The sequence below is a fragment of the Sarcophilus harrisii genome, chromosome 5 (assembly GCF_902635505.1).
Source record: "Sarcophilus harrisii chromosome 5, mSarHar1.11, whole genome shotgun sequence".
NCBI classification, from domain to species: domain Eukaryota; kingdom Metazoa; phylum Chordata; class Mammalia; order Dasyuromorphia; family Dasyuridae; genus Sarcophilus; species Sarcophilus harrisii.
The window spans coordinates 129003998-129029324 of NC_045430.1; the positions used below are offsets into that span (position 1 = coordinate 129003998).

Below are 25327 nucleotides of genomic sequence, written 5' to 3' on the forward strand. Positions count from 1 at the left end.
AAAAAAAAAATATATATACTGGAAAACAACTAGACATGTACTTATCCTTACAGCGAACTCATAATCTTGGTAAGACCCTTTGGTGTTTGGGAGAAGACATTGAAAGTAAATGATTAAAGATATCTTCTAGAGATCCTGAAATGTCTGTGTCTGGGCATAAAAGGGTGAGCAAAGGATCAGCAGCTGTTGTTAATGGAGATTGGCTTATCATTTGGGGAATTTTTGCCACAGCTTCAATATAATTTAAATACTCAGACTTGTGAGGCTTTTGTTGTTGTTGTTATTGTTTTTATTTTTCCCCTTTAAATTGTGTAATTATAGGAAAACTGGCATTTTCACTTAAAGGATGTCAGCAAACAAATCAGAAGTCACACTTTGTAGGACTTTAGTAGGAAGAAAGCCCTTAAGGTTTGATATCCCACACTGAAGAAACATTTCTCATTTTAAAGGTTAATATCTAGCCTTTTCTCTCTGTAAATGAATTACACTGCTGCCTGGTTCAATAATATCTGCTTAATAGCTAGGATGCAACTGTTGGGCTTTCTTTTAACATTATAATAATTTAAGCAATTTTCACTTTCTCATTTCATTTGGAGGAGTGTGTGTGTGTGTGTGTGTGTGTGTGTGTGTGTGTGTAAGTGCACACACTGCATATTAGAATGAAATAGAGGAAGAGTACAGAATGGCAAGTAAAAATCTACACTTTTATCATTTTTTCTTCCTTTAATGAAACACAAGCTTTAAAAAAGGCCAGAATAGGTCACAACAAACATGTTTCTCATGAAGTTATCACCCTGTAAGTGTAAGATACACCAGGAGGGGGGGAAATGTGAAGACTGGAAAGCGTAAGCCAGCGATTCTGTAATGAATTTATTTTGAGCTTTATGAAAAGCATTCTTTGTTCCTACATAAAGGGAGTACTTTGTAGTTTTAGCCTGTTTTTTTATCTTAACCCTCAATCTGCCAGGGTCTTTTTTGTTACCTTTCTTTGATTCAGGTTTTGTGCACTAAGACATTCAATGGAGGCTTCCAGCTGAGTTTGGTTTTGGAATTTTTTTTTCTTTTTGGTAAAATGATCATCTAGGAGGGCATGTATTAGTCAATTTGGGACAACATAACCACACTGCTAAACCTTAATCTTTGCTTGTCTGTTTCAAAAGCAATTTCTGTCTGAACAGATGTAAGATGTGGTCCTAATGTTTTGAATAGTAAAAGAGAATTTGGCAGGTAAGCTGCCAAATTGTGCCATCATTGAGTTCTACCTCTACATTTGAAACCTAGATTAGAAAATTACTTCACATTGGCAGTGCTGCAATTTATAAGGGTGGATAAGTTTTTAAAGGGGGAATGAAAATCATAGCTGAAACAGGGCCAGAAAAGGATTAGTGTTGCTATAAGAGAGTGGAGGAAGAGAAGATTCCTGGGGCCTTGCTTTTCAGAGGGCTTCTGACAGCCTAGCAGGAATAACTCAGGAATCTCAGCTATTGACTCCGAAGGGATGGGTGGTAATATGAGTGGTTGTTTAAATATATACTATTAGAGGCAAATGTTGAAGTAGACATAGAATCAGTGTCTCTTATTCCTTCACTTTATTAACTAAACTAATTATTTTGCATAATTTTACCTGATGAAGAGGATGAATAAGGCAATATCGATTCAAATGTATTTAGCCATATTTTTATGTATTGCTTTCTTTATAATGAGGCATTATTGACATTTCAGGCTGGTCTACTGTGGGTTAGTAACCTTACTTTGAGATACTGAAGTATTTGGCCCTACTGTCCACAAAGAGGTATATTGACTTGTAAAATGACACCATGAATTATACTAAGTCATTTCAAATAGAACTGATCAAGAAAGTTGGCAAATGAAAGCCTAAAAGTTAGCAGGTTATCACTGACTAAACTGAGGGGTTAACAGGTCTGAAACAATTTCATTTTAAGTATCTAATGTGTTCAGGCTGTACTACACAGAAACACAATATTAACATGACTTCAGCAGCCTTCCACAGAAAGGTCACTGATACCTACAGCTTTTGAAGGCAGGAGAACAATGAAGCCTCAGGGATTTAAGAAGAGGGAGAAATGCCTTTCAGCCTATTCCAGACAAATCCATTATCCTTCAATAATTCTTTTATTCCTCTCTTGAATTTTTATAACATAAGCAAAAAGTGGGGGGGAGAAAAAAAAAAGATTAGAGCCCTGGAAGCCACACTGTTTCATGGAAGAACAATAACCATACTGACTATTTAACTTAAATGTTTCATGTGTCTTCATATTCACACAATGTATCAACTAAGGACCAACCTGCTGCTGATGCTTGTAGCTAGGCAGCTTCTCAGGTAACAGCCATTGTCTGTTATCGGGCCTTTCCACCCTGGTAGAATCTGCCTAAGAGTATGTTTTACTGGGCTTCAAATGTACAGTCTCTTCTGAATCATTATAAGGTATCAGAGCTCTCAGTCAATAAGCATTATTAAGTGCTTGATTTGTGCTAATCCCTAGGTTACAATGAAAGGTAAAAGATGGTCCCTGTCTTCAAGGGGCTCATAATCAAATGGCACATATGACATGCAAACGATTATAAGCTTGGTATATACAAGATATATTGGAAATAATTTGTGGAAGGAAGGCCTTCCAGTAAAGAGGGCTTGGGAAAGGCAGAAGGATTTTTAGTCAGCCAGGAAGAAAGCCAGCAGGAGGCAGTGAGAAAGGAAAACATTTGAGGGATGGTAAACAGCTGGTGAAAATGTCCAGAATGAGGACATGAAGAACCTTGTTCAAATTATAGTCCAAAAGTCTGAGTCATTGGATGGCAGAACACATGGAAAAGGGGGTATGGTAATTTGGCCAGTGCCTCTCCTCCATTACATAGATAAACCTGAGGAGAAAACTCAGAATAAATAAAAATAAAACTGTAATAAAATAAAGTCACTGGGAGAAACTTCTAATAGATGTAGGGCTAAAAGTGACTTTGAAGACCTTCAATTACCTTCATTTGACAGATGAAGTTTATTGATTTGTCCCAGGTCACATAGTCAATAAACATCCTGCTCGTCTTCAATTTTGTAATTCAGTTTAACATAAAGGATCCATTATGACCAAAACAATGTGATGGAGGCCAAGTGTTCAAAGATGGCGGAGTTTGTCTTTTCCAAGTTGTTACTCGAGCCTCATCTTCCACACACCTTTTCATATCTCCCAAGAATTAATGCCCTTCTTTCTAAAACTTTTTTTTAAAACTTCTAAAACTTTTCTAAACTCTTTATTTATTTATTCTCAATATTTATTTGTTTTGTGTGTACTTATGTGTGTAAGTATTGTCTTCTTCATTTGAAAAGAAGCAAGTGAGAATTATTTCATTCTTTCATGTTTGCTTATTAATTGAGTAATGAAAACAATATAATCTCTGACCTCAAAAAACTTATATTCTCTTAGAAACAAAATTACATATGCACAGATAAGTCAAAATTGTAACCTGTCTGTGTTTGGTATCAGTTTTATGCTTGCTTGATCTTAGGGGATTGTCTGCAACCCAGAGAGGTTAATTCATTTATCTGGAGTCACATAGCTAGTAAATGGGATGGTAGAAAGTTGAATATAGAATCAGGAAGACCCGAGCTTAAACCCTGCTAGAGATACTTAGTAGCTGTGTGACCCTGGGAAAGCCCCATATTTTCTTTCAACCTCAGTTTATGCATCTGCAAAATGGGGATAATAGTACCTATTTCACAAGGTTATTGATCAAATTAAATAACAAATCATGAAGAGCTGTATTATAGTTATAAATTTTTAAGAAATATAATTATATATAATATATAATGCATAAGTATAATATAATATGCAAATATAAATATGTAAATATTTAAGTAAATATATCATATAAAGACATTATTTTTATCACCATCAATAGTGCTAAATATGATTTTGAATCTAGATCTTTCTGACTGTAGGCTTAGCATTCTTTCCATTACACATGCTGCCTTATGTCAACAAATATAAGGCACTTATCCAAGGCAGAATGTGATGGGGAAATGAGATCTACCTAGATAAACAAGATCTTTTAAAAAGGGAAGAAAACACTTTCATCTGAGGTGAAGTTAGGGGCAGTGAGGAGTCAACTGAACTGATCCTTAAATGAAATAAGGATTCTGACGGCATAATGAGGGGAAAGAGTAGAATGGGAGGGGGTTAAGGAGGAGATTTGGCCTGTCCCAAGCATGTGGGGAAGAAACTGAATACTGAACTCAGGGAATAGCTAGTAATCCATTTGGCTCACAATACTCTGCCAACCATATGATAAAGAGTAATGTGAAACAAGGCTCCAAAGGCAAGCTGGAACCAGATTGTGGAGGATCTTAAATGTCAGAAAGGAGTTGGGTATCTTATCCTAGAGGGAACGGTGAACCAGTAATGATCTTGGGGGGAAAATCTTTGAGAAAGTGTTGGATATGTGGTTTTAGAAAAAGAGGAAGTAATGATAACTCCAAGTTTTCAAGACTGGATGACTGACAGAATGGTGGTACATTAAGATAAAGGGGAATTAGAGAAAGGAAGCATTTAGGGAGAATGTGATAAGTACAGTTTAGGACATTTATGCATTCGAGGGGTACTGATGGGATGCCTAGATGAAGTAGAAATCATAGGGTTTGAGACACAATGGCCATTTAGACCAATCTCCCCACACACACACACACACACATACCCACATCCACCCCCACATACATGCACACACTTATTTTTTTTAATAGATAAAGAAAACTTAGGCTAAAGATGGCGGTGATTGTCTCAAGATTACCCAAGTCATAATCCCAGAAACAGCATCTAAATCCAGATTATCTAATATCAGGGCCAGTGCTTTTTATGCTGAATTATGCAGCTGGTGGCACAGGGGAGGGAACACTGAGCATGTAATCAAGGAATCCAAAGTTCAGATCATACCTTGGACTCTTTCCATCTATGTGACCTTGGGCAAGTCATTTAGCTTCTACTTGCCTCATAAAATGGGGCTAGAATAGCAGCTTCCTGTAAGGATTCATTAAAATATTTGTGCAAGTGCTTAGTACAGTGCCTAATACATAGTAGGTACTATAAAAATGTTTATTCCCTTAACTTCTACCTTCCCATTGATGTCTGACAGGCAGAATATAGGAGATGAAGAATTGGAGTTCTAGAAACTGGTTAAGACAAGGGTTCTTCCCCATTTCTGTGTCATGGACCCTTTTGGAAATCTGGTGAAACTTATGGATCCCATAAAAGAATAATATTTTAAATTCATAAAATAAAGCATATAGCATTACAAAGAAAAATAAGTATATCAAAATAGATATCGTGTATGTGCACATGTGTGTATGTCACAAGGATATTTAAAGAACCAGAACATTTTGTGTCACACAGCCAGTTATGTGACTTGACTAAATTTTTCAATGTTTTAGATGTTTTTTGCATTTGTAAAAACTTTTGTTTCTTATTCCTATTGACAAACTACTAATGCAAACAGAAAAAAATAGAGAACCAGAGGGAAAAAAAGTGACCTAGAAAATACAGAGGGAAAGAGAATCCAGGAGCAAGGGTGCCTTTTACTGAAGAAGCATCAAGAAGGATGAGAACTGAGAAGTATTCCTATTTAACAACAATAGGTCTTCAGTGACCTTTCTGAGAAAAGCTTCGGTAGAGTAAATCAGTAGTGAAGTTGTGGAGGGAGAGTATCAACTGATCTTCACTGATCTTTAAACTGAGTTTAGCCATGATAGGGAGAAAAATAATAGCTAAGTCGATGGTAGGGTCAAGCAAAGGATTTTGTTTTGTTTTGTTTTATTTTAAGGATAAGGGAAACCTGAGCTTGCTTGTAGAGAGCAGGAAATGAAGCAATAAATAGTAGGAGACTGAAGATGAACAAAAAGAAAATGATCCTTGGGTCAGGTACCAGAAAGATGCATGAGGTGATGGAACCACATGGGTATGCTGATAAATATTCAACAATCTACTCTCTGGAAGAAATATCTACCAATATGTATTTAAGTTTAATCTTCATTATTATCATTTTCTCCATCACCTTCTTCAGTCTAAGCAATCAACAAAATAATAAATGAGTCCCAGTTTTGTGACATTTGAATATTTCTGAGGTGTAAATACTGACACTATAAAATTTAACAATTGTTCTCTAGGATGTCCTGTATCCTGCATTTCCTGGGACCAAGGACATAGTGAAGAGCTTAGGAACAGGCCACAGGGAGGTCTGTAAAGAATCAACTTGTTTTGTATCACATAGCCACTTATTCAACTTGAGTGAACTTTTCAGTTTTTTAGATTTTTTTTTCACATGTAAAAATTTTGCTTCTTATTCCTATTGCCAAACTGCCAGTACTCTCTCTATCTCACAAAATACCTTATATTTAGTTATTTTAAATTTTATTTTTCACATAATTGCATGTGCTTATTATCTTCACATTAGGAAGGATTCTATTCTTATAGTTGTAGTCCCAATGCCTTGATCAAATTATATCATTTCTTAGTTCTGATATTGTTTCATTCATTGTATTATTCCTGCTGGTTTCCATATTAACTAATATACAAAAGGTATTAAATATGTTTGTTGATTTATTTATTAATCAACACAATTTACAATATTAGAAATGGATGTCATGGCCTATTCTTTTTTTTCGTTGACTTACATAATTCAGTTCTCATTAAGTTCCAGTGAAAGCAGCAGAGCAGAGTGCATAGAGAATTTACCTTGAAGCTAAGGAGAAATATCTTTTAAAATCTTGGATAATTATTTGCAGTGTTAAATGGTTTTTGTTACAGACAAATGGGTAAATATTTTGATGCATTAACAGGTATTATAGTTGATAGGTAAACATTAATTTTATTTGCACTTAGATGGTGGAGTTAAGTGGATAGCATTTTGGGCTTGGAGTCAGGAAAGCTTATGTTAAAATTCCATCTCAGACACTTATTTAGCTGTCTGACTTTGGGCAGGCCATTTAACCTCTTTTTGCCTTACTTTCCGCAACTGTAAAGTGAGCATAAAAATAGCACCTACTTCAAGGATTGTCCTTAGGATCATATGGCATGATATTTGTAAAGGACTAAACATAGTACCTAGCACATAGTAGGTGCTTTATAAATGTTAGCAGATGTTATTATTGGCCTTCTTACTAAACTCTAAATATCCATTTAAATCTGGTCTAGTTTTGCTCTTTCTTTAGTGTAGCTGTGAAATATTCAACCAAGGCAGAAGTCAAACAATATTCTAGTTGGCTAGGGAAGTCCTCATATACAGAAATACATTTACATAGTTTTATTAACTAGAAACTTGGCAATTGTCCTTGGCTTTTGCCTAAAAGCTGAGTCTCTTCAATAATTCATGTTAGGAGTCCTAGTTTAACATACAAATGCTCGAGTTGTCTAAAACCTGGCGGTTAAACAAATGTGATCGTGAGGTCATTATATTTCAGTTCTCATTTCCTGGACTATGTTATGGAAACAGCTTGAATGATGCATTTTTTTCTCCATTCAGCCATTCATTTGGCCCTGTTAGTATTACTATTGAGCTCAGACAAAAACTGAAAATTAAAAGTCAAAACAGTTTGTATCTTAGGGAATTCTGTTTCTTGTAGCACTGTGGGACTTAAAGATTATAAGACATGTATGTATAAATGTGCATACTCCACGTGCACATGAATGTGTGTGCTTGTGTGTTTATGTTTTAATAATAATGCATACCAAAGTTGAACTGACTTTCTCCAAAGGCATGCAATGCAATTTGACTGGGCTGTGGTTTTCCTTTCTTTTGCTTTCTCACTTTTAAAATATGCTTGGCCAAGATTAGAAATAATTCTCCCCCACTGCTACCCCTACCTCTTCCCCTCTCCATCCTTCTCCCTAGGAAAAGGAACCAGCATTCTAAAAGGGGGAAACAAGAAGTTTAGCTGATAAAAATCCCAAATTAAAAAACTTTCCTTCCATACAATTAAGGTCTTAGAATTACTGAAAAATCTAGCACACAAGCAGGCACTCTGATAAATATAGAAGTATATTTGATCTCTTTAGATATACATCAGTCGTTTTTTGGGACTGTCTCTTCAGGGACTCTTTAGAGATTTTTAAGATTATGAAGTATCCCATAATAGCAACTCTTAACTTGGTGAATAGGCACTGAAACACATACCTTTGTTACTAAGGCTTTTTATTGTATCAGGTGTTGTGAGCTAAACCTGAAAGCACTTGAAATTCCATTAAAACTACATTCATTTATTTAGAAAAAAAAAGTCATCTTTGGAAGTTCGTCTCTATAGACATTGTTAAAGTGAGGAGACACATTTATGTAATTTAGGATTAATGGTTAACTGTTAAGGTACAGATTTCACATAGTAAAGACTGATGCTTGGCTCAAGAACAAAAATAACCTAAAATCCAACCTCAATGTTAACTACCAAGTCATAGAGTATAATTTAAAGCTAATATAAAAATACTTAAAATTTCAAAAAATTTGGTAACAGAGATTCTGAACATATTCATGTGACCAATATGTAAAAATGAATGTATTATGGCCACTCCAAGAAAAGTAAGTGTAAAGTAGTAAAGCATATACTAAACATATTCATGTTCAGTCATTTCATTTCTTCTATTTGAGGGTGTTAGTATATGGTAACATTACCTTGCTCAGGAGAATTTAAAATAAAATTTTAAAAACTCAGAATCAATGTGTTGGATCCTATATGTTTTTTAATATATAAAAAAAGTTGTCTTTTTTTTAAAGTTCATCATACTAACAGTGTGATATGCTTTGAAAAGTAGGAAAAGCTATTTTCCATTAAAAAAGGCTTCCAACAGGTACTTGAGTTTTTTAGTTTAATATACCTGCCAACGCTAAACTTTGGACAGATCAACAATATCAGAAAAATTGCATTTAGAATGGTAGAATGGAGCTTCAATTAGCCATTTCCCTTCCTTAAAAGGAAATGCATTGTCCACTTGGTAAGACAAAGGGCTGGCAAATAGGGAGGACAGAAAAGGCAAGGAGGGACAGAAGAGGAGTCTTTTATCAGCAAGTAACAGAATAGGGAACAACTAAGTTGTCTTGCCAAAAGATAAGCTTTATTTGGACAATGGGATCCTTGGAGAGAAACTGAAGCTTATCAGAAAGAGAGACAGGAAGGAAAAAAGGGAATAAAGAAAATTGTTGTGTTTATTCCCTAGGTTCTATATGTATACACATTCATACAAAGACATATATATATATATATAGGCATATACATATATTTGGTACATATCATGATTTTATTGATGTAAGGAACTCTTGAATTAGAAACTCCCATTCACACAATTCAGTAATTCATCTGTAATTTAGAAAAGTGATTGGCCATACTACCAGCATGTAGTAGGAATCAGGACTTGATTCCAAGGCCATTCTCACTATCTACTATCTACTATGCCTTGCTGCTGTCTGTGTGTGTGTGTGTGTGTGTGTGTGTGTGTGTGTGTGTGTAGCAAGGAATTAATAATAAATTTCTATTGATTAATTACATAATTCTATGTTAGCCATGGATTTAACACTATTTACAGAGACACTATTCTCTCCTTTCTGGTGGTATGATTAATATATTTCATAATATATTATTTCATAATTTCATAATCTGAAATAATTTAAAGTTAAAGTCTGCCTCCTAGTTATACATTTTGTTAAACAGGCAGCATAGTAGATAGAATGCCAGGCTTAAAGCCAGGAAGACTCATCTTCATGAGTTCAAATTTGACTTTAGATACTTAGCAACTATGTGAACCTACATAAGTCAATTGACCTATTTGCCTCAGTTTCCCCATCTGCAAAATGAACTGGAGAAATTGCAAATCATTCCTGTATTTTTGCCAAGAAAACTCCAGAAGGGGTTACAAAGAGTTGGATGTGACTGAAATAACTGAAGAATAACAACAACAAATCATAGTTCTTAGATCTTATAGATAAATGAACCAATATGTTACCAAATGTCTTGTTTCTGTACTAACCAAAATGATGAACTATAACTCCATCTATTAGCATAGAAGTCTTTTGTGAATCTTGTGTAAACAGAGAAAACTTCTGGTTACTTGATGGCTCAATGCTATATAGACTTATTTTAAAACTGCATTTGACCTGCAGATACTTGCAGCTACTTACTCTGATTAATTCAGAAATTCTCCTTCCTTTTTTCTCAATTGAATGCTCACTAGATTTAGGTATAATTGTCTAAACTGAGTTCAGGAATATTGTTGACAGGGTCTGAGGGTTGTATTTTTTGTTTTGGTTTTGTGAGGAAGATTGTTTTGCTTTCAAATATGAACAGTGAGGGTGATTTCAGAAGACCTGGATAATTAAAAAAAAAAAAAAAGAAGAAGAAGAAAAAGAAGAAGCTGCCAACCTTCCTGCTGGTGACTTGGGTTTATCAGCTGAATAGTAAGACTTTAATTTTCTGATGTATAACTGAACTCTTTTTTAACAGGTAGGGAGAAAATTTTCAGCTAAACTGCCTGTTGTAGTACAAAAATTTACTTAGTAATGGTTTACAGATGTGCTTCTTCTTTTTTTTTTTTTTGGCAGAGAAGCTTATGTTCTTAGAAAATTGCTTCCTTAAAAAAAAATTCACTGTGGGGTAAGACCAGAGTATGCAATAACAAAACAACTTGATTTAAAGGAAGTAACTTTATCAAAATGCAATACGCCAATGACATTATCCAATGGTATTTGTACTTTATGAAGTAAAAGAAAATGCTGCAATAAATAAGACTCCATAGCGGGTGGGAAGGGAGTGTCTATTTCTTAACTTAAGTTACTTTGGGCAAAACTTAACCTTTAGATATTATTTTTCTCAAACATTTATAGATGTTTTCAGAACTGTAATTGAATTGGCAAAGTGTTCGGTCAGAGGGGAATAAATGGTAGGCTTTGTTTTGAACAAAGGAAAAGTTTTGCTTTATTTTATCATTGTTTTTACTTTAAGAAAGCATAAAATGTACCTATGGAGTTGAATGAATAATCTTGAATGATAGGGAGATGTTTGTCCTTCATTCTTGAAGAAGACCATGACATCAGGTAAGTGATGCAAGTGAATTGGATTTAAGTGAAGGAAGGCTGTGCAAGGTCATTTGCCACTCCCCTTCAGAGCCATCTGTGGCAAGATAGGGATCAAGAAGACTGGAGATAGCTCTAGATGAAATGGGAACCCTTGGCCTTTTTAAACTAAGGTCTTCAGCAAGTCTCAGTTTGATTGAGGCTGCACCCATTCAGTGATTTAATGCTAGGTGGCAATAAGGCAAAGAATCTCCTCTTTTACCAAGACTAAAAAAAAGTCTAAGTAAATATGGTTCAGTAAAAAATGCATCCTTTATATTAAAAAAAAAAAGCTTGTTAGAGACATGCTTAAGAGAAGAGTAACTGAGCTGTGTAAAATTTCTATAGATTATTATTGTTTAGTCATTTCAGTAATGTCTGACTCTGCATAATATCATTTTTAGGGTTTTCTTGGCAAGATATTGGAATGGTTTGCCATTTCCTTCTCTAACTCATTTGACAGGTAAAGAAACTGAGACAAATCGCGTTAAGTGACTTGCCCAGGTTCACACAGCTAGTAGGTGAATGAGGCTTTGAGACTCCAGGTACTGTGCTCTATCCACTGTACTACCCTTGCATATATACATATTGAATAGAACTGTGTTTTAATTGATACAAGAAATATAAAGGAGTGGGTTTATCTGATTCCTCCCTCCATTTTTCCTACTTCCCTCCTCCCTACCTCCCTAACTCTACACCTCTACAATGAAGATAGCAGATTGGCAACTACTCAGCAATGTATAGTCTTAGAGAGTTGCTGTATCAGAGGCAGCATATAGTTATACTATTTGTAATCAAGTAAATTTTATTCCTTAAAATAGAAGGGGAAGGCTGAGGATCATGGATTTGGCATTGGAAAATGTGTTAGAGGCCATCTGGTTCAGCCTCCTCATTTGACACATAAAGAAATTCAGAAAGTCAGAGTTATTTGCCTTTGGCCACAACCCTATGGCCAGATGGATAATTTGAATCCAAGTCTTTGATTCCAGCTCTTAGAACTGTTTAAACAATACCACATTACCTCAGATGAGTATATAATACAGAACTTTTAAAAGAATTTTCTCCTTTTGTACTTTATAACATTATTTGAAATGTTTTATTAAAGTGTGGATCTTCAGAATCTTTGGCTAAAAAAACACCTCCTGCCTTCTCTCACCCTTTGCCCCCAAACTCTTGTTCCAAGTGTTAATTCTTGACCTCTCTTCCTTCCAGACATTGCTATGTTTCCGTGGTATTGTGTGTAATACTGTTGAGGGTGATGTAATTATAGTTGCGAAAGCATTTTTGTGATAATATTTCATTTTTCTCCTCTTAATTTTCTGGAGGGAAAAATATCTTATCAATTATCCCCCTTCAGAGGGACACACTAAATATTATTATCGCATACATTCTGTGAAGAACTTGGGGATTCAGTTTTATATAAATGTTTACACATTATTATATATTATTATTGTGTGGACCAAAAGTTAAAGTGGGACCAAAAATATAGCCAAGGAGTAAGAAGGATGAATCCCTTGGAGGCATTTTTTTTTTCTAAAAAATAAGGAGTTCTTTCTAACTTTACTTTAAGGTACTTTTGAAGGCAGTCATTTGTAGTCATTAAGCTGGTCTTCCACTGAAATCCTAAAAGCCTCATAAAAGAATGGAAGTGAGCCTTGGTACACCATGGCTATGACAGCTGTCTGTGGTCTGGCAACCCCTACAAAGCTATTATGGCTTTAAATAAGGAACCTGAGATGTGCTATGAATCTGCCTGCCAACACTCAACCTAGACATATTTGGAAAGATTCACCTCCAAAAAATTAGCCAAATCAGTTTGTTTTATTGTTGCTGTTTGGAGTGTTTGTTTTGTTTTGGCAGAAATAACTTATAAATACTGTCTACTAATGTTTCTGTTAGGAATCACTGAAAAATAATAACAGTAACAATAACAATAACAGTGATGACTAATATTTATATAGTGTTTACTATGTGCTTGGCACTATGCTAAGATATTTATAATTATTATCTCACTACATCCTCATAACAACCCTACAAACTAGATATCACCTAGGGTTCTCCATGAATAAATGGAATACCCATAGTGAAGTCACTTTCAAGCATGATAGTTTGGTGTATATATGTATGTCAAAAAAGAAACTCATGGACACCTCCCCCCACCCCTTTCTCTCTCTCTCTCTCTTTTTTTTTTCTCTCTCTCTCCTCTTTCCCTGGCCAATGAGTTGAAGAGAAGGGGGGAAAAAACAGGGTTGTACAATGAAAAAAGTCTTGGATGTTGAATAAGACATGTCAGGTTTAAGTTTTAATCCTAACACTTAACTGGCTATGGGCAACTTATTTCCTGACTCTGAGCCTGAATTTCCCCATCTATTAAATGGGAAGAATAATAATAGTACTTGTACAATCCTATTGGAGTGTTATGAGGAAAGTGTCCTATAAACTTTAAAGAGAGAATTAAAGTTATGTTTTAAGATTAGAATTCCATAACAGGATTAGAAAGAATGATGAGTAATAGAGGAGTAGATTTAGAGAGGGGAAATTGCTTTTAGGATCAGGAGACTCTTACCTATTATGGAATCTTTTTTTGAGGATTGCTCTGAAATGATAGGCAATTCTCTCTCTGGTACGATGGCTAAATGCCAATCCTCTGGGAATAAGAAGGATGGAATAAATGATACCTCACTAAAGGTGGATCATTCAGGTCTATGCATCTGTCAGAGGTCTTTAGCGAGACAGAAAAATTAGGAGGAAGACTGATCACTTGATAAAGTCTTAATTGACTGATAGGACTCTGGAAGAAAAATATTAAAATCTCAAGAGGCAGTATTTGTTAGAAAATAAGAAATACGGACACTCACAGACCCTTTTCCATGGCAACATGGGGTTAAAAAAAAGTAAGATTAGGAAGAGAAAAAAATATATGGTTGTAGGATGGAAGAGAGAGGAGGAGAGAGATAAAGAGAGGAGTCAGAAGACCTGCGTGTGAGTTGTGGTTCTAACACTTACTAGCTATGAACAAGTTACCTCTTATTCTTGAATCTCAGCTTCCCCGTTTGTAAAATAAGGAAAATTATATTTGTATTATTTCATCAGATTGTTATGAGTAAAGTGTCCTGTAAACTTTAATGTGCTGTATAAATGTTAGCTATTTCTATTCTTAATTTGACATCTGTCACATAAGATTATTATTGAAAGGTTGGCTTTACATCTAAAGAAAAAGAAAACATTTTCAGGGAGAAATCAATATGTCTTTCTCTCTTTAACATTTAGAAGAATTTTACTTTTCCCCTCTGTAGTTTAAAAGAAAAAAAAATGTTATAGACAAAACTGGTGCCAGAATTCAGACACCATAGGTTTTAGCTTGTTAATAATCTTGTTCCAAATTATTTTAAAAATATGAACCTTAAGCAGAGTGTGAACAGAGTACCAATAGTGTGGTAACAGCATATAAGGAACTGGCTAAACCCCAAATTCATGTCCAAGAATCCAGACCTCAAAAAAAGGAACCAAAACAAGTCTTCTAAAAAGAATATGAAAGCAAACCTGAGAGGCAGGAGAAGTACCCCAAAGGAGGAGAAGACTACAGCTTGCAGTAATCTGTAAATGATTGCTGGCAAAGTCTCGAGGCTTCAGGCTTGATCTGTGTTTGTTCCAAGAGAAAGCCAAGGAGGACGGTGTTAATAAAGAGAGATTTAACAGAGAGCTGTGCTTGGAATAAAGTGGGCTACAAGAAGGTCAAATTTGATCAGTTGGAGCAGATTACAGGGGCTTTTTAAAAAAAAAGGTAGTGGTGAAGAAATGGAGCTGGGAGTAATATAACACAAGATTGATTTTGGGGGTGGAGAGAAGCTGGGACAAGTGCTTATCAGCTTGAGAAGTAGGAAGGGCAGTGCTGGGTTTGTTGTCATTCCAGCCTGAGCAGAGCCCTCCCTCCCTTGGCTTCTTTCTTCCTCCCCACCCCCCACCCTCACTCCCCCCCTGTTGTGGTTTGTCTTCCCTGCTGGCTTTTGACAATGGTTTCCATAATCTCTGACTTGGATCCACTAAAAGACTGGAAAGTTTTAAGGTAGGCCTGTTTTTCTTCCTCTGCTTTAGTTGTTTGGGTTCAAGCTTCTACTCCTCATCATTCCTTCCCCACCCACCCCCCAAAATTAAAAGGAACTTGGGGTGGTTAAATGAAAAGTAAGCTCTGAAAGGGGCAGAAGAGAGACAGTGTAACTAGATCCCTTTTAGATGCGGAGAACCTTTAAGCAGATGTGGGAAGACGATGAGAGAGAATTTGATATAGCTCAGCTTTATAGACTAGAGCTAAGCATTTTTAGAATGGTGTGAGGATAACAAGAGTTGATTCTGAAGGATTCATTCTCAGGGCTCTGTTGTATTTCCTGGGAGGGGGCCGGCGGGGAGCAGAATGGGAAGAAGGAGGTAGAAAATGTTCGAGGAGTGAATAGAAAAGAGACAGCTTTTCAGTAAATGATTTCTGAGCATTTTTTAAAGAAAGAGAATGCAAAAGCAAACTGTCTTCTCTCTCCCCACCCTCATTCCCCACCTCTCTCTACCCTAACCCAGTTTGGTTTTTAAAACTTTTAGAATGTCAAAATTGAGCTGGAAACTGCTCAGTGGACATAAGTGATTTGAAATCCTCCACTCACTGTTAGTGAAAAATTGACTCCAACTATTGTATTTTAAAGATGAGAAAACTGAGAGCCAGAGAGAGATTGGAATCCAAAGGTGCTCTATGTGACAAATTATTGTACCTTTCTTACCCGCCCCTGGGGTGTCAGCTGGTTCTTTTGGAAAGATTCGCACTAAATGAATTTTACCTCGATATTGCCTTTCATTTCCTGTGAATAACTCCCTTAGTGATTTTATAAACAAACATCAACAGTCTGAGTAGTTTTAACCTGAAAAGTTAGGAAACATTGCCTTGTTTTCCCATTTTCCTAATGAAGAACATGGAGCTAATGGAAAGGGGCCAAAACTTAGATAAGGAGCCACGTGTATTAAAGACTTTCTTTCTTGCCAAGATTTGACATGTCTACTATATTTTCAACTAGTTAAAGTGTGGGGTAAAAGGACCAAGACACTGAACTTGTAAAAATGTTTAACCTTGTCTCGCTGAATCCCAGAATGTTGGAGTTACAACATTCAGGAAAAATCTAGTCTAAATCCCTACAGTTTCTTTCAGGTTTCTTATCCTGACATTCAACTTTAATGAAAACTAAAAGAACATTAAAATTGAAGATAAGTACTTATCCTAACCTAGCTTACAAGAAAACTGTTCAAATAAACTATGTCCCTTGTTTCCCCTCCTCATTTGGGGGGGGGGGGGATTGTTAAGATAACTTTACAAGTAATTTTTGGGAGGGTTCAGTTTCCTAGATAAGCCCTGAACTTCTCTGAAAAGTTTCTGAGATGCTAAGATTCTATAAGGGGTCACTTATTCACATATTGTTTGTGTTTTCTATGTTATTGTTAAGATCACAGTGAGTCTGACTTCGCTTTTAAGGTCTCTGTGGCTAAGACAACAGTTGCAAAATGTAGAACTATGAAGATTTTTGTAATTCACGATCTCGGGTCTTAGCCCCAGTTACAATATCTCTAAATCATTTTCCTTCCTTGCCCCCAGGTGGCTCCATAGGATAAACTGGATTTGTTTTATGGAGGATAGGCAAAGGTTTCCATGTTTTAAACTGAAAAGTCCAAAGAAAGAATTAATATTTTCACTGCCTATTTTTGCTGCAGCTATATTCATTCTGTCCTCTTCTTGACATGGTCAAGATAAAGATAGGGTCTTGGAATTATGTGAAAGCATTTTCAAAATATTAGAAAGAGGTGCAATGGGATGAATTTCTGTCAGCTATCAGCTTAGAAATTTCTGTGGTCTGGAAGAGTCATTAATTTTCTTTTAATTTGATCTCATTAATCCAAAAAGTCAAGAGGTACTGTGGTAAAGTAGATAGAGGTCCAGCCTTGGAGTCAGAAAGACCAGAGTTCAAGTCCTACCTCTAAATCTTATTAGCTGTATAGTCATAAGTAGATCATTTGAGTTCCAAGTGCTCCCAAACGGCTCTCTGACTTAACTATAAAGAGGTAAAAAGAGATGAATTTCACGTATAGACTTTTAAGTTTCTGAATTCCAAAAGAGTCATTCATTTTCAGTTAATTTCTTTTCATTAATTTAACGAGCAGAATAGCAGTGGTGCAGTAGAAAGAAAGCTAAATGTGATCAGAAAAACAAAGGCTAAATGTGGTTTGAAACCACTCTGTCACAATCTATATGCCATTGGTTGTTTAACATTTCTGGTTCCCAGTTTCCTCATATTTAAAATGGGGGCAGAAGGGAAAATGTTGGCTAGGTAATTTCTAAGATCCCTTCCAACTTTAAAGTTCTGATTCTATAAGCTACATGAGTTGCAGATCTGCATTAATGAATGGAATTTCCAAACTAGGAGTTGTCCACACCAATGAAATTATAGATCCAGACTAAATTTTTTTAAAAAGAACAAAAAACAGAGAAATGCTATGGGGATTATCACAATCACCTAATATTATATGGTTTATAAAGTGCTTTCCTTAGAAACTAAATAGTAGAGAAATTAAATTATTTCTCCATAGCAATACAACTAGTAAAGATTAAAGACACAACAACCCACATCTTTTCATTCCCAATGCTCTCTGTATTATATTAAACCTGATAGGGGATATAAGGATGGTTCTTGTTCTCAGAAAATTTAGAGTCTTATTTTTTAGACACATGCCATAAAGTACAAGGCAATGTCTGATGAGTGGCATATGGGCAAACTGATATAGACATTCAGAGGAGAGTGAAATCATAATATAAGGAAAACAATACTACTATGTTTGCCTTTATTAATAAACAAGAGTTCTATTAGGACATATTGCTGGTAAAATATTTTTAAATGGGGCCTAACAGAAGATCTTTTTGTATTTGGTCCAAGAATGTAAACTGGGATTCTGCCAATCATATCACTTTTTAACATGGTAGCATGGAAGATACGACTGCTGAATTTGATCAAGTCACAAGTAATTATTTTAAATCAATCCATTCAAAACTGAGACAGAAAATGAGACTATTTTAAGTCATAAACTATTCATGAGTTATATTCCCCTAGTATGTGCTGGTAATGACTCAATCAATGGGTTCAATTTTGATTTTCCATCTGTAAAATGGAAAACTTAAGGTTGGTCATGGTAACATTTTGTGTGTTGCAATGAAAATGTATCACAAATATCCTGAAATAACATTATAATTGTAGCAAAAGCCATACAGCACAGCAGACCCTTTCTGCTAATAGTGGAATTGAAAAACAAAGAGACAAAATTGTCTTGTCTGTGACATACTTTTCTTGAGATGAGAGATATGAACTAACCAAATATAGGGGAAAGAATGATTTGCTTGCAAGTATGTTAAAAGCAATCTGTGTACATAGGGGGCTTATGACAGAAGCTGAAAATATATCTGTAGTTGTTATGACCAAGAACATAAAGAAGAGCATTGTGGAACAGCAGAGGTACATAGAATCACAGAGGCACAGGATTTTTCAGTTAAGAGAGATTTCTAAGCTGTCTTTATACTATAGATGAAGAACTGGATGTCATTAATTGGCTTATCCCAAATATTATAATTAGCCAATGACAAAGATGGAACCAGAATTCAAATTTCATTGTTCCTACTTCAGGACTTCTTTGAATATTACATATTGGATAGGTCTTCATTAGGATATTGTATTAATTTCAAAAGCCTCAATTTGTAGTTAATAATCAAGATGGTAAAGAAGAGAGAAACAAAAAGAATTTTTTAAAAATGTTGGAATATTACCCTATTTAAGTAAAAATTATTATAAATAAGGGGTGTACTTACTAACCTAGTGACAGTATATGTTGTCCAATAAATGAAGAGATATTATCATAAGGGTAGTAATATCCAGGTAGGCACAATATTCATATAAAGCACTAGATTAATATGGCCAAGTTCTAAAATATAATTAATACACACAGTATAAATACATGGGTTATAAGGTGACCCACTTGAGAGATATATTTCTCAGCTCTTCTTTCCTCTTCCTATAAAGAGCACACTTCAGATAAGTGAGATTTTAATATGCTCTGAAAATCCAATAGACACCCATAGTTCAGATGTAGTCCTATTTAAAACATTTCTCCCAGTCCAGTAACTCTATAGAAGGAAAAACACTCACGAGGCAAAAAAAATGGCTTCAAAGTTAGGTGGCAATAAAAGATTTTTTAATCTTCTGTGGCCAAATAGTTCTCCTAAACTAATTTTAGCATTTAAAAGAATGAGCCCTGTAACATTTCAAAAGTTAGAGATTTTATATCTTGTGACTGAGAGCTTAGTCTCATACAAATGAAAGTTGCCTGAAGAACATTTTAAAGTTTACCACATCCCTTCAATGTTTAGACTAGTTAGTCTTAAAAGTACACTTGTGCCTCTCTGTATATACATATATATGTGTATATATGTATGTAACTCACATTAATTAAATAATTCATGTCAAAGGAGGGAAAAAGACCAGACCCTGATGTTTTAAATCATTACTTAACTTCATTGATTTTCTTCATTGCTTTCTCCAGTCTTTTTTTGAATGTATTTCCCTTTCACGTACTTTATAAATCTCCCAAGATGCATTCCAAATTGGGAAGGAAAATATTCTGTGTAATTTTGAATGAATGCCACATGGAGATCCTCTTTCTTTCAAGTTACACAACATCTTGAAGATACAAAGTGTGCATGCATGCGTGTGTGTATGTATGTGTGTGTGTGTATGTGTGTGTGTGTGTGTATGTGTGTGTATGTGTTGGGCAAGGGAAAAAGACGATGAACAGATTGATCTATATTTGTTAGTGTGGTTGAATAAATAGGCTGATAGAAAACTATTATTCTAAAACTTACAACCTCTTACTAACTTTCAGAATATGAGAATCACTTGCCCTTGCTAATTACCTCTATACCTACCCAAGATAGGAAGTACACAAAAATTCTTTCCCCCTATCCCCATCTCCATACTAGGATCTTGTTAAGAAGCATTATCAAGTATTTAAATTCCTTGCAGGGTGGGAGAATTATTTTGTAAATATAAAGAAATGTTAATAATATGCATGATGAATTGTGTTATTATATATTAATTATATGCATGTGTAATTTAGAGTGGTGTAAGGTTATAAGCTGTATTTATCACCTCAAAACAATGGAAAACAATGGCAGAAAAAGCAGGTATGCAGAAAGCTTGGTGAAAGAGAGAGAGCATTAAGGATGAAAATTAGAGAGAAGAAAATAAAGAAAAAATGGGAAAGATCTGTCACTATTCTTTAATAAACTCTTTTTTCCATCAAAGAGAACAGAGCTATAATATTTGGATTCTAGCATCATCATCACATCTGATGCTGAAGTAGCATAAATTATTACATCAGAAAGACATATTACCTGAAAAAGATGAGTCAATCAAGAAATGTAAGTGGGAAATAATCAATGGACAGCCTTCTTACTTCACTGTTTTCCACACAGTTTGTAGTGATGTAAGGATATAAAAAACATTAAATGGGCCCTTGTGGAAGATTTATGGGAGAACGTGAATAAAAGTTGGACAGGACAAGAAGACATGAATGGATTTCACATCGTTCCATTGAAGTGAATATAAGATTCAACTTTGTATCTTTCTACCACTAGTATAGTGCTATTTACACAATAGAGATTTCATAATTGATTGTTGAATTGAACTCTTTATATTGATCTTTATTTTCTTTCAAGGCCACTCTATTCCCAAGTCTTGCAAAAATGATACAATTAACTAAATTTCTGTTTTTAGATGTTCTATCTCTGTATAAAGGATATAATGAGATACAATTGTACCATAACTGAATTTGCTGACCTATATTGACATTAATGGTCACTTGAATAGTGTTGTGGAATCTAAGTATTTTAGTAAATACAGATTGCAGGTGTTTTATTTAAACAAAAGCTTTAGGCCTCAGTTTTATTTTTAAATAAAATAAAATAAAAAAACTACACACACACACACACACACACACACACCTCTTTTATTTTAGTTTTGCAGAGATTCACATTTATGAACTAGTAAATATAGTTTCAGTTTTATAGCTTTCATCATGTAACCTTATAGGTTTTTAAGATTAGGGTTCAGCAGGGATGAAATGTTTTGTAAATTGGGATTTTTTTCCTCAGTAGTATTTTATTTTCCCAAGTACATGCAAAGATTGTTTTCAACATGCATTTCTGTAAAACAAGTTTTTCTCCCTCTCTCCCTTACCACTCCCCTCACCAAGATAGCAAGCAATCTGATATAGGTAATTATGTGTAATCCTTTTAAACATATTTCAGTATTTGTCATGCTGTGCAAGAAAAATCAGACCAAAAGGGAAAAAACACAAGAAAGAGAGAAAAAAACAAATAAACAAACAAAAAGTTGAAAATATTATGCTTTTATCCACATTCAAGCTCCATAGTTCTCTCGTTGGATGCATATGGGATTTTTCATCCCAAGTCTATTGGAAGTGCCTTGAATCACAGCTTTGTTGAGAAGAACAAAGTCCATCACAGTTGATCAGCAAATAATCTGGTTGTTGTTGTGTGCAATGATCTCCTGGGTTCTGCTCACTTCACTTGGCATTGGTTCATGTAGGCCTTTCTATACTGATAGCTATTGAAAAGCAGCATAATGTAATAGAAAGAATATTGATTTTGGAGTTAGAAGATAAGTCCAAGTACTGATATTCATTAAATACATTAGCTATGGCAAATCATTCAATCCTTCTGTGCCTCAGTTGTCTTAATTATAAAAGGAGGAGAGATATTGACCAACCTTGGAAAAACAAATTTTGTAAAACTTACTGAGAGCTATACATAAATGTATCATTATAATCTGTATTGACCTTGGTCAAGTCACAATGTCTTTGGAATTCAATATAATGATTTGTATGATAAGAAAATTGAACCAAGTACCCTTTAAGTTCCTTCCCAGACTTTGATCAATGATTTCACTAAAGTTAGATGCTGCAGAGGATGGAATATTGGATTGCAATTCAGAAGACCTGGACTCAAATCCTGCCTGAGATATTTACTGGCTGTATGACCCATGAACTCTATAAAATTTAAATTTCCTCATCAGTAAAATGGGGATAATAGCGTCTATTTGTGAAGGTTGCTGTGAGAGTCAAATGAGATAAAAAAATATAAAGTATTTTGCCCTCCTTAAAATACTCCATAAAAGTTAACTATTATTAAATCCTCTCTGCCCATTTTCATCCTGATCAATAACAACAATACCAAAATATTTAGCACAACAAAAGATCTAGAATACTTCTTTACTGAATTATTGCCCTTCATTTTTTTCTAAAGTTATCTTCTTCACCAAGTCTGATTTCATTAATCACACTCAAATATGGTTGTATTGTTAATTCCATTATTTGACCAACACTTACTTTTAGGGGAGGACCAGACTAATTCTGATGTCCTGTTGGCTCAGATTTGATGTTGGAATTAAAGAAGGTATCCCTCTTGCTGGTGCATTCTACACTTTTAAAAGGGGGGGGGATTTTCTTAACCATGGTATTTAACAAGGATGCTCTAGCAGTTAGCTTGACATATAAACATGGCCACCTCCATCCCCATATGAAAATATGCCAAAGAAGAGTATGGTGGTTGGCATTGTCTTGCGACATCTGCCAACTCCATATGATGGTCTTTTTTACATGCTTCTATGATTAGAGAATAATACCAATACCATCAGAGTTTATTAGGAAGCTGGGTCAAGGGAAGCAATGATAAGTACTGACATTCTGGGTCAATCAGCTCCAGAGAATAGATTTGTTACCTTTCAGAGAAAAAACAACTTAAGCCACGTTGGGGCATTGGGGAGGGAGGGGGGAAGGGGGTAAGAGAACCCTTGTATGTAACAGTCCTATCGTACTTGTATGTTGGATTCTCTCTATATAATTTGAATTATAATTTTATAAGTATCCTTTCTCCTTTTCTTCATTTTCCTGTCTTCTTTTTTTAGATGTGATTATAATATCTTTAAATAGGAAGCATGTCTTTTTTTTAAATCTCGATTTATGCCTGCAAAATAATAATAGATAGTAATTGCAAAGAATCCTAAAGTTCATCTAATCCAACTTACATATTATCAGTAGTGCCCTCTACAATGCTCCCCAACAAGTAATTACTGTGTGACCCTGGATACTTCTGTTTGTCTCATTTTCCTTAACTGTAAGATGGAGATTATGATGGTTGAATGAGATAATTTTTAAAAAGCACTTTTGGAACAATACCCAGAACATAGGAGGTGTATACACATGCTTATTCCCTCTCCCTTGCCTTCTCCTTTATCCATCCCCTCCTTCAAGAGTTCTAGTGAGGAAGAACCCACCACTTCTAATTGTTAGGAATATTTTTTAATACATTAGGTGTATATTTGCCTCTCTGGTAACTTTTTCTCATTGATCCCAGTCCTATCCACTGAAGACAAGAACTAGTCTATGAAGTTTCCACATGACTTTCCTTCTAGTAATTGAAGAGAGCCATCACATTCACCCTAAGTTTTCTTTCTTCAGATTTAACACCTTCATGTCATTCAATTGATTCTTATGTGACATGTTCTTGAAATCATTCACTAATCCTGGTTGTCTCCTCTATATGCTCTTGTTCCTTAATAAACTTTTAAAAACACAGTACCCAGAACTGAATGTAATGTTCCTGACCAAGGCAGAATAAAGCAATGTACTTTGGATATGATGCTTCTTATAATGCAGCTTAAGAATGAATCGGTTATCAGATTCATGCAAAGAGCCCAGCAGAAAATGACACCATGTATGTGGGGGAGAGTGTGTCACAAACTTTTTTTTTTTAAATTTTTTTTTTATTTAATAGCCTTTTATTTACAGGATATATACATGGGTAACTTTACAGCATTAACAATTGCCAAACCTCTTGTTCCAATTTTTCACCTCTTACCCCCCCCCCACCCTCCCCTAGATGGCAGGATGACCAGTAGATGTTAAATATATTAAAATATAAATTAGATACACAATAAGTATACATGACCAAAACGTTATTTTGCTGTACAAAAAGACAGACTCTGAAATATTGTACAATTAGCTTGTGAAGGAAATCAAAAATGCAGGTGTGCATAAATATAGGGATTGGGAATTCAATGTAATGGTTTTTAGTCATCTCCCAGAGTTCTTTTTCTGGGCATAGCTAGTTCAGTTCATTACTGCTCCATTAGAAATGATTTGGTTGATCTCGTTGCTGAGGATGGCCTGGTCCATCAGAACTGGTCATCATATAGTATTGTTGTTGAAGTATATAATGATCTCCTGGTCCTGCTCATTTCACTCAGCATCAGTTCGTGTAAGTCTCTCCAGGCCTTTCTGAAATCATCCTGTTGGTCATTTCTTACAGAACAGTAATATTCCATAATATTCATATACCACAATTTATTCAGCCATTCTCCAACTGATGGACATCCATTCAGTTTCCAGTTTCTAGCCACTACAAAAAGGGCTGCCACAAACATTCGTGCACATACAGGTCCCTTTCCCTTCTTTATAATCTCTTTGGGATATAATCCCAGTAGTAACACTGCTGGATCAAAGGGTATGCACAGTTTGATAACTTTTTGAGCATAGTTCCAAACTACTCTCCAAAATGGTTGGATTCGTTCACAACTCCACCAACAATGAATCAATGTCCCAGTTTTCCCACATCCCCTCCAACAATCATCATTATTTTTTCCTGTCATCTTAGCCAATCTGACAGGTGTGTAGTGGTATCTTAGAGTTGTCTTAATTTGCATTTCTCTGATTAATAATGACTTGGAGCATCTTTTCATATGACTAGAAATAGTTTCAATTTCTTCATCTGAGAATTGTCTGTTCATATCCTTTGACCATTTTTCAATTGGAGAATGGCTTGATTTTTTATAAATTAGAGTTAATTCTCTATATATTTTGGAAATGAGGCCTTTATCAGAACCTTTGACTGTAAAAATATTTTCCCAGTTTATTGCTTCCCTTCTAATCTTGTCTGCATTAGTTTTGTTTGTACAAAAACTTTTCAGTTTGGTATAATCGAAATTTTCTATTTTGTGATCAGTAATGATCTCTAGTTCTGCTTTGGTCATAAAGACCTTCCCCTTCCACAGGTCTGAGAGGTAAACTATCCTATGTTCCTCTA

General features: G+C 35.0%; 1 protein-coding gene across 4 annotated transcripts in view; it reads left to right on the top strand.

The window, feature by feature from the left end:
- The window catches only part of CELF2 (CUGBP Elav-like family member 2), a 969093-nt gene that overhangs the window by 346594 nt on the left and 597172 nt on the right, over nt 1–25327 (top strand). For 2 of the 4 annotated variants that reach the window (XM_031940484.1, XM_031940492.1), the window contains exon 1: nt 15028–15157. The exons of the other annotated variants lie outside the window; for them this stretch is intronic. In XM_031940484.1, the coding sequence (XP_031796344.1) occupies nt 15105–15157 (53 nt within the window). In that variant the 5' untranslated portion in view covers nt 15028–15104. Of the gene's footprint in view, nt 1–15027; nt 15158–25327 lie in introns of those variants that run through there. 4 annotated transcript variants of the gene reach the window in all.